Source organism: Scyliorhinus torazame, chromosome 8, assembly GCF_047496885.1.
Source record: "Scyliorhinus torazame isolate Kashiwa2021f chromosome 8, sScyTor2.1, whole genome shotgun sequence".
Taxonomy (NCBI): Eukaryota; Metazoa; Chordata; class Chondrichthyes; order Carcharhiniformes; family Scyliorhinidae; genus Scyliorhinus; species Scyliorhinus torazame.
The window spans coordinates 178,133,498-178,143,847 of record NC_092714.1 but is presented as its reverse complement, the minus strand read 5'-3'; the positions used below and the strand labels follow the sequence as shown (position 1 = coordinate 178,143,847).

At 43.7% G+C, this 10,350-nt stretch overlaps 1 protein-coding gene across 3 annotated transcripts in view; it reads right to left on the bottom strand.

Annotated features, from left to right (window-relative positions):
* Positions 1-1,750: 1,750 nt before the first annotated feature.
* The window catches only part of LOC140428270 (protein TMEPAI-like), a 152,404-nt gene continuing 143,804 nt past the window's right edge, over positions 1,751-10,350 (bottom strand). For 2 of the 3 annotated variants that reach the window (XM_072514552.1, XM_072514554.1), the window contains one exon: positions 1,751-8,207. In XM_072514552.1, coding sequence (XP_072370653.1) covers positions 7,662-8,207 — 546 coding nt within the window. In that variant the 3' untranslated portion in view covers positions 1,751-7,661. The remainder of the gene's footprint in view (positions 8,208-10,350) is intronic. The other variant, XM_072514553.1, reaches the window with a different exon arrangement.

Below are 10,350 nucleotides of genomic sequence, written 5' to 3'. Positions count from 1 at the left end.
TCTCCCTAAATTTAAAGACACAGTCCCCAAAACATAACTATTTTATAAATCTCGTAATTGTATCACCAATCAGTTGCATCACAACTTCTAGATTTCAGCATAACTGATCTTGCCAAAAGCTGTGGTACTGTTGCTTCCCTCAATAGTGGCGAATATCTCTGGGCCTGTTAATGGCCACCTTGAGCAGGACCACAAGCAGGTTAATGAGGAGGTCCTCTGTCCTGCCTGCTCCCTCTCCTAACCCGGTGGCTAAAGATCAGGAGTGTGGGGTGGAAGGTTGAGGACCAGCCTCCTCAAGACCGCAGAAATTAAAGGCAGCCTGGGAGAGGTCCTGAAGGTATATATGTGTAAATCATTGAAGACGGCAGGGCAGGTTGAGAAAATGGTGAATAATACATACTGAATTCTGGGCTTTATAAATAATGGCAAGTGCACAAAAGCAAGGAAGCCATGGCAAGGGCATGACAGGATATATGTGGATAGGATGTTTCTGCTGAATTGGGGACACAGTCTCAGAATTTAAGATTGAGATAAGGGGGAATTTCTTTACTCAGATGGTGAATCTTTGGAATTCTCTACCGCGACATGTAGCCCATCTGGGTTCTGAATGTGGCCCATGTGCCCTTTTGTTGACTTTTGCCCACGTTTGGGTTATCACATTCCGCTGATTTATGTCTGTGTTGTTTTCTTTACCCTACTGATATGACTGAAATGATACGTACATAAAGCAAGGGCAAGTGAAGTGAGAGATCCCACTGAGATAAAAGAGGGCCAATCATGTGGCCCACCCTCTAACCTAGGTTGCTGATCACTGCTTTGGGTAGTTCAGCTGGGTAACTGCAACAAACTGTGTAACTCTATGGGTTCCTGTATGAAAAGTAGGACAAGGATCACCTCTTTATCACTGTGATGATCAACGCAAAAGATTCAGAAAATCAAAGTGAGGGGAATTGCTGTATCCAGAGAACCAACTTGGGAGTTGAAATAAATCTTGTGAAGGTTTCAACAGCACCCCCACCCATTCCCAAACCCATGACATCCACCACTCGGAATGCAAGGGCAGTAGGCATACAGGAATATCATTACCTCCAACTTACACGCCAATCCAACTTGGAGCTGCATTGCCTTCACCATCGCTGGGTCAAAATCCCGGAACTCCCACCCTAACAGCACTGTGGGTGTACCTACACCACATGGACTGCAGCCGTTCAAGAAGGCCGCTCACTACCACCTTCTCAAGGGCAATTAGGGCTGCGGAGCAAACACTGGCCTTGGTGACCTCCCTTCGGCCAGCTAAAAGTGTGAAACCAGTCAGGCTGCAGTTCCAATCATTTTTGATAGTTGGGGGACGGGGTGGGAGACAATCCAGTCATCCTGACTGAACCCGTCCATTTTCTACTCCATGATCTACATATTCACTGGGACGGTGCGGCATGGTAGCACAGCGGTTAGCACTGTTGCTTCACAGCGTCAGGGTCCCAGATTCGATTCCCGGCTTGGACCAACGTCTGTGCATGTTCTCCCCATGTCTGCGTGGGTTTCCTCCGGGTGCTCCGGTTTCCTCCCACAAGTCCTGAAAGACATGCTCTGTTAGGTGAATTGGACATTCTGAATTCTCCGTGTACCCGCACCAGAATGTGGCGACTTGGGGTTTTTCACTTCATTGCGGTGTTAATGTAAGCCTACTTGTGACAATAAAGATTATTATTGGTTTACACACCCGCCAACAAACCACAACTAAACAGTTCAGTTTATGTATTCTCATCTTTATTTTTCTTTTCTTTACTATAAGTTTTTAAAAATTTGTTTCAATGTGATCGCTGCAAAGTCGACCACAAGCGTCTGAAAACAAAAAAATGAAACAAAAATAATTGTGACTAATGTCATCACTTCGAACAATTCTGCAAATGCGGTAATGCATAAAATAGCCCGGCGGTGGTTGGGGGGGGGAAAGAGGTTGTTTAAAATCCATTCTAATACCATTACGTTTACAGAAAGAGGCAGGCTCAAGGGCACCATATACACGGATGCAAAAATGCAGGATATAGGAATGATTTCGTTCTCATATATATATTTTAAAAATCAGTGTTGTCACCAGAATTTCTAGTGCACTGCGGTTAAAGCACTCCTAAAAGAAACCAGTGCACACTTATCAGATGTCCCCGCAAGTAACTCTTCCGACGAGTCCTGCTATCGCTCCAGAGTTTGGAAGCACAGTCTGTTCATGGTAGAGCTTCGGGACACACCCCTTTACTGAGGAAAGAAGGGGGCTTCAATCGAGACTCGCAACCCCTAGTGACAACAGAGAGATTATCTTTTGTTTAAAAAAACATCAGTCACATGCACACAATAAGCTCGTGCAGAGGAATCTCTTCTGTAAGCTCAGCAGACCAGTTACTGCAATCAGAAAGAAACGTTACTCTTACTGCTTTAAGAAAGTGTTGTATACACTTTAGACCACGTTTAAACCCAGCAGATCGAGCGCTTGAGCAGATTCGTTGAAGAAATGCTCCGTTATTTAAAAAAATGAAGTCAGGAGAACCTCCCAAACCTAGCTGAAGTTTGTTTTTACTTCCAAAGGTATGTTTCAGAGCCTATACACAATTGCAACAGGAGAGGTGACAGGGCAAAGGGCTACAACCCCGAGAGGGTGGGGAATGCCAGTCCGGACCGAGGACTTCCCACTCCACCGATTCCAAATCTTCCGGACCAGGAATTAAATCCCCGTTGTCGGTAAATTTCGGGAACTCCCGCGAAATAACTGGGCGGATGTATTTGCAGAAATAAATGGACTGTTTACCCGTGAGTGAATTTACAGGTAGTTGTCGCGGGGTCAGTGAGGGGCTATAAATGGGATTCAATGGGTTAGAAAGCAAGTTATGGACTGGAAACCAGGTGACCTGGGGGAGGAATAAGCGTGAGGAACGAACAGAGAATGCGGAAGACATTGTTCCAGCCTCTGCAGGGAGAGCCTCAGCCCAGTTATTGCAGAGTAAAATCTCCCTGCACATCCCTTCCCCACCTTCTTGAGGATTTCCACCTTGAAGCATCGACTGCCCGGTGCCTCCACTATTTTATTTATACAGACAGCCGGACGTGCATGCTGCTGCTGACTCTGTCCAAACGCAATGTCAGGGAGTTAAACAGCTCCAGCCCAATGGAAAGTGAGACTCTCGTATCTCCTCCCCCAAGAATTGAGTTGGGGGTGGGGGGGGGGGAAGCAATGAATTCATTTTTCGTCCCGTTCAACGAGAACTCAGAAAATCTATATTCCGGACCTCTTATTGGGGTCTGGGCTAGGTGTCAGTGGACGGGAGAGAATGAATGGTTTTCCAGGTACACTGACAGATACTGGCAGTTAATTTAAACCTTCAGGGGATGGGGGAACTGACTGCTCCTAAACGTACATGGCCATGATGATGGGGATATGCCAAAACCGAAAGTTCAGTTATTGTGGGTGGGGAGTTAGATTAAATGAAGTGCAATTAATTTTTAATTTTACACTTCTACCAACCAAACCATCCCGCCTTTCGAACACCGATGGACGCAATAAGGCAGCAAACTGCTTGGGATTTCAATAAGAGCACTCTATTCAACAAAATCAGGGACAGACTGTTACCATGCATCACATCCACGGGTCTGGTCCCCATTTCAATCACCCAATCTCAACCACTTTTTAATTAAAAGAACGCTTCTCGTGTAATGAACCAGCATCATGCCAAGCTCTGAAGATCACGGTTACAAAGTGCAGAAGGCGCAACTTTTGTCTTTACAGTGCTTAGCAGTTTATTATAAAACAAATATTGGAAATAAACCTGTCAAAGTAATAATGCCTTTCACAGTTCCTCTTTATTCCATTCTTGACTTGAGATTGAACAGAACTCTTAGACTGCAACATTATGTAATGGTGGTGGAGGTTAGGTTTCACAGATTCCATTCATTTGGTTAATACTATCGTTTAAACTACATGCAATACCCATAATATAAATTCTTATTTTACCAATGGGTAGGATATGTGAATATATTCAAGTTAGACACAGCACCAGAGAGAGAAAGGGCGGGAGAGGGAAGAAATTAAACAAAGCAGCACTTTTAACTTGATGTACAATACTCGCGGAAACTGGGAGTGTTAACATAAAGCTGAAATCTTAACATAAGGTCACACCGCACTCTCTCGCCTTCCGAATTGCACATGGACGATTCCTTTCCCAGCCTGCAGAACTCTTAATAGACCTGACGTGAGAGCAACAACGCTGCCCTCAATCGCACAGCAATTTTTCAAAAGAAACTTCAGCAACTGAACACACCTGTGCCTAAATAACACCACTGTGAGATAAGTAAAAGAGAGGCTTGGGTAATGGAGCAATTTCAGAGAAAACAAATTGGAAAAAGTAGAAACAGGTTGTGTGAGACTCGGACTTCATCTGGCATTAGCAAGATTCTCCACTGCACCAAGACAACATTTAATATAAAAAAGTGAACGTGTGGGAATTGCTGACAGCCCATAGGTTAAAGGAACAAAATAGTGTGGTTAGAAACTGATAACTGTAGAACTAAATTGTGCTATATTGCTACAAGAAAAATGGATGAATAAATGGGGTAGGTGGATTCGACCAAAATCCGTACTTTGGGTTCGATTTGCAGACTGACTTGACTTGGGGGATGGATACACCATTTACAAATCGATTAAAATTCTCTGACTGTGTGCGGCAGGGTGGCACAGTGGTTAGCACTGCTGCCTCACGGTGCTGAGGACCCGGGTTCGATCCCGGCCCCGGGTCACTGGCCCTGTGGAGTTGGACATTCTCCCCATGTTTGTATGGGTCTCACCCCCACAACCTAAAGATGTGCAGGTTAGGTGGACTGACAATGCTAAATTGCTTCTTAATTGGAAAAAAAAACTGGGTACTCTAAATTTACAAAAAACAAAAATATAAATAAATAAAATTCTCTCTGACTGTGGGACAATTTTAACCCATTGTCCATCGGCAAGTCAGGAGTAGCCCAGCCACCTGATCCTGCAACACCTGGAGAGAGATTTTGGCAGGTACCCCCAGTTATGGGTTTGCATACTTACCAGTCAAAGAAATCTAGTCCCTTCTTACGGTCTATCGAGTCAGAAGGCATATTGTAACTTTCTCCTCCCAGGAGGACGGATGAGCAGCTATCTATCACCAATTTTTCCATGGTGTGACTGCTTCACATAACTTGTGGAAGCTGCAGATTTACTTTGTCTGATTGGTAAAATGCACTCAAGTCTTGCCAGTCAACACCCAAAAACTGGACAGATCCAAAATATCTAGCAAGGGCACCAAAATATTGATGTGTGCAAGAAGGTGGTTACAGGACCACATGACCACCCTTCTGGGCTCTGTTAAATATGGGCAACAGAAGACTATTTAACAGTGCCCCATATATCAAAAGCAGAGTCAAAAGACATACGTGGATCTTGGTAATCCTATTCCAACAGTGGTGTAAACAAGATAGCCTGCATTATCAATATAGGTTCCATCATCTGTCGTCATCACCAGCTGACTGAAGAGTTCCATTAATCCAAGCTTTCCTCTGAATCAATTAGCACCTGTGCCATTCTCCATGACCTATGATAAGCCTGTAGGGTTTGTGTCCAATTTACTCCCTTGAGGGTTTATTTTAAAAAGAAAATTATCACAAGCGAGTGTGAAACACTACCTGCCACCTGCACAGAAGCCAAAAAGATGGATTGATATCACATTCACCATTTTTTAAGTTTCAACATTTTTTTGCCAATAATGTAACAAATTGAAAAGTGGATGCCAATTTGAGATCTGGACCTGTTTTTGAAAGCAGGACACTGGGGAGCTTTGGAGAGGCCAGTGATTGTGGGTTCATGGACTGGTAAGAACCAGGGAAAGCTATACTAGGGACACAAATGGTACGATTGAGAACGTCAAATCATTTTAGTACATTATTCCCCGTTATCAGAACGTAAGGGATAAAAACATTTGAACTGGTTCTCAACCTTCAGCCCACAAATTGATAAATGCAATAGAAATCCTGAGGTTTTTTCACTGTTTAGAACCTTCAACTCCTTATTCACTTTCAACCAATAGGTCATGTCAAAAGTGTAGGTGTTTTCACATCTAATCGAGCAACTTGAAAGCTTTATTTAGAAAAAAAACAAGTCAGTATATCAGACACCATGATCTGAATGTGACCAATTATGCAATGATCACAATGTCAGTTGATCTCTCCTATTAGAAATGGTCATCCTATCCTCTTTTTCTTACCTTCCCTTGCCCACTAAATTAGCCATACATTGTTCCCCCACCAACCCAATTCCCTATTTGGGGAATTTTGCACTCGTTCAGAGGGATGGCAATATTAGGGAAACGGTCCTTCCTGGAGCTTGGACCAGCTCCACACTGCCCAGATTATACCTCTACAACAGGTTTGGGAAAAAGTACACCTTGCTTTACCAGTGACTCATTCACACATCCAAGTCACAATATGCAAAAGTAATTATTTCTGTCCTGGACTCCATGCAGGACTCTCAAAGCAAATAGAATTTTCCAAACTTGATTGGCACGCAACTCACACCATCACATTTTCTTGAAAGAATTCATAAACGAGGCTAGTGTTGGCATTAGAGGGAGTGGTTTCTTAATAAAAGTTGTTACACATTTTTCTTTTTGCAGACATGCTAAAAGGTACCAAAACTGTCACAAATCATATTTTATTACCCCACACTGGGTATAAAGAGGACTGTGTCTTTGGTTATCTTTTCCATGACTATTTTCTAGCCTGATGATTTTTCTAAGATGTACTGTAAGCTGTATTGGGTCCATCGGATCACCAAAATTCAAAGAAGAACAGGTGGCTTTCTTGTAACTCACATCATCAAATCTCAAAGCACAATTTACTCCGAATGTCACATAACCCTCTAAGCTTTGCTCTATATTCGAATATCATTGCAGCTTCTTTTCCCCAATGGATCCAAGGCCTACAGAACTTTACCTACAAGTATCTGTGTAGCTCAGCACTTCTAGAACCAAGAATGTCTTTGCTTGTTCATACATCTGTGGCAGACATTACAGGCCATTATTACAAGTGTCTGCTTGTTACTCATATTACAAAATAGTGCAATGTTTCAAAAGTGTTCATAAATAACTCTAAACCCCTGTTTTTTTAATATACAGAAATGTTTAGAGACACACCCAGATGGCACTCCAAAAATTGCCATTTCTCTCATCTGGGAACAAAACAAAAAAAAAGATAATTTTCGTATAGGCCATTTCTGTTACAAAAATACTCCTGCCTCCACATGCAGTTTTCTCATTAGACATATTGCAGGTTCTTCAAACATAAAATTTTGTGCAAATGTTTCTTTAAAGTTAAGTGAGATTATTAAAGACAGCATTTTACGCACATTGCTTAAACTAAGGTCTCTTTTAAAGTAACAGAGTATTGGAACTTCCTCATCTAATGGAGCTCAATAGAACTACCTGATGCCTTATGCTTGATGGTCAATTCAGATGCAACATAGCTAAGTATTAATTTTATACAATGGAGGGGGGGGGGGGGGGGAAAGAGCAGGGGGGTAGGAGGAGCAAGCACAGTTGACCATGCTCTCCCACTCACCCATGGCCCCCTGGTTTGAGTTGAAGTGCACAGAGTGGATCTCAGAAAGGGTGTCCTGTCTTTTTGTCTTTGCTGTTCCGGACGACTGTACTCTCAAGGCCATGGTTCTGAGGGTGCTGCAGTCTGTTGCCTCCCATCACAGAGAGGACACCATGGTTCTGCTGGTGCTGGAAAAAGGTCGATCCAGGGTAGTGACCTATGACCTCATTGTAAGTGGGTGGAGGTCCTTCCATTCGACCGTTGTTGCTGTAACTGGTGGCACTGATGCCAGAGTTACTGCTGGGCGGGCAGGGCCCTGCGTTGTAAATAGAAGTGTCTATCAGGTCGCTGTCGAAAATAGTCCTATTCGGCGGAGCTCGGACCGACTCGCGGTTCAGTTCCATCTGCTGCTCAGGGTCGCGGAGCTGGAGGGTGCAGGGCCCCTGGTATGGAGGGGGTTCCTCGCCGTCTGATAGGGAGATGGTGGGAGGAAGGTCGATCTCGTGTTGCAGGTAGGGGTAGGTGGGCTGGAAGCGACTGAATCGATCTCGTTGTAGGAATGACGGGACAGTCAATCGGTCTGTTGATCTGGGCGTGTAAATCTGCTGCTGAAAAAAACGACAGTCAGTCAGTCACCTCTGCAAGAGCCATTTCTGGTTTTAGCATTGGCAAAGCAAAACAGCCAAGCCAAAATACAGCACCCACATTAAAAGTAGGAACCTAAAATGCACGTGGGCAAGTTACTGAATTATAATGAAAAGTTATTCAGATTTCAGTTAACCAGGGCAGAGACTAAAGTAAAATGAACTTGCAACTACAAAGCACCTTTCACAATCTCATGACATCCTAAAGCACTTAACAATAATAATAATCTTTATTAGTGTCACACGTAGGCTTACATTAACACTGGAATGAAGTAGTGTGAAAACCCCTCGTCGCCACACTCCAGTGCCTGTTCGGGTACACAGAGAGAGAATTCAGAATGCCCAATTCACCTAACAAGCACATCTTTCGGGACTTTGTGGGACAAAACCGGAGCACCCGGAGGAAACCCACACAGACGGGGAGAAAGTGCAGACTCCATACAGACAGTGACCCAAGCTGGGAATTGGAACCGGGACCCTGGCGCAGTGAAGCAACAGTGCTAACCACTGTGCGACTGTGCCGCCCACAGTCAAGGGCTTTCCTGGGAATTGAACCCGGGACCTCTCGCAAGCTCCTAGACTGAAACGCCCAAAGCGAGAATCATACTGCTAGACTAACAAACCGGCACCCAGTTATTTGTATTTTTGAACTGTGCATTTTAGGAAATATGGCTGCTAATTTAAGCACAGCAGGATCCCACAAACAGCAATGTGATAATTACCAAATATAATCTGTTTTACTGGTGTTGGTGGAGAGATAAACGTTGGTCAGGATACTGGCAAGATTTCGCCGTCCCTTCTTTGAATAGTGCCGTTGGGATCTTTAACATCTGCCCACGAGAAGAGCCGGAACCTCTATTTAATGTTTGTTTTGAAGGCCAACACCTCCTGACTGTGCAGCACAACTCCAGTATTGCATGGAGTACAAAATTCCAATGTTCTAAAATGAAGTTTGAACCTAACAAATTCTGACTCCAAGGTGAGTGCAATACCCAGTGAGGCAGAGGAAATCCTGATAGCTGAATGGGGAGCTGACTGCCTTGCACTCACAACTGAACACCTGTTGAACCATGTTGGGTGGTGGGCTTATTCGGGCTTCACGCTTGTTCTAATGGCGCTAAAGGCACTTCCTTGGATATTGACTCTGGTTTAGATATTCAATGGCTATTAGCAAGGTATTACGCTCATTCAATATTCTGGTTTCTCCATCCAAATTAGCCCAGTCTCCAACAGACACCCCCCCCCCCCCCCTTCTCATCCCTTCCAAATTAGCCCAGTCGCCAACACGCCCCTCCACTCCCACTCCCATCCCTTCCAGTCTCCTGCACCCCCATCCCTTGTTCCATACATTAGTATAATCATAACGCTTCAGTGGAGGTACAGTGCAGGTACTGGGCAACTTCTTGAGAACTAATCGCATGAATTTTAAAGTAATATTAGTTCAGTCAGTTTGGCATTTGTTCGGTGTATGATAACACTGAATCACTCCAAATGTTGAGATATTTTAAAATAATATTCTCTATCTACATTATTATGCCATTCACAATCTCAACATGAGTTTGAGCTGGTCTCTCCTGGCCAATATTTATCATGCAATCAACATAATTAAAAACAGATTATCTGGCGATGGATGGGATATGATGGACTGGAATTCACAATTAGGTGAAGTGAGGATTAGACTCTCTAGGTTTACCTCTGACATGCCACTTGCTGCTGCTGTGCTGTCTCAAGGCCACAAGCCTCCTTCCAACACAAAAAAGCAAGATGATCAATTGAAAGGGTTTTTGACCTACATTTTGTGGGGAGGAAGAAATAGCAAATGCAAAATAAAACCAGAACACCACTCAAGTGCTATTGCAAGTATAATCAATCTCATAATATCGCACTAGCCGATAATTTTCAATCTGCACTTGGGTACAAGCTGATTTTAATTAATCCTTTCTAGCTGTTACCATGATGTGTGACAGATCTGCCTCTGCCATTACTCCACTCTACTGTAATGCACCTCAAACAGCCCTCTTGATGCATAGCCCAAGCTAGGAAAAATAGCCTGTACTCATACTGTTCGGTCCTTTTAAGGTTCAAATGGGACACGGCTTGAAATGTT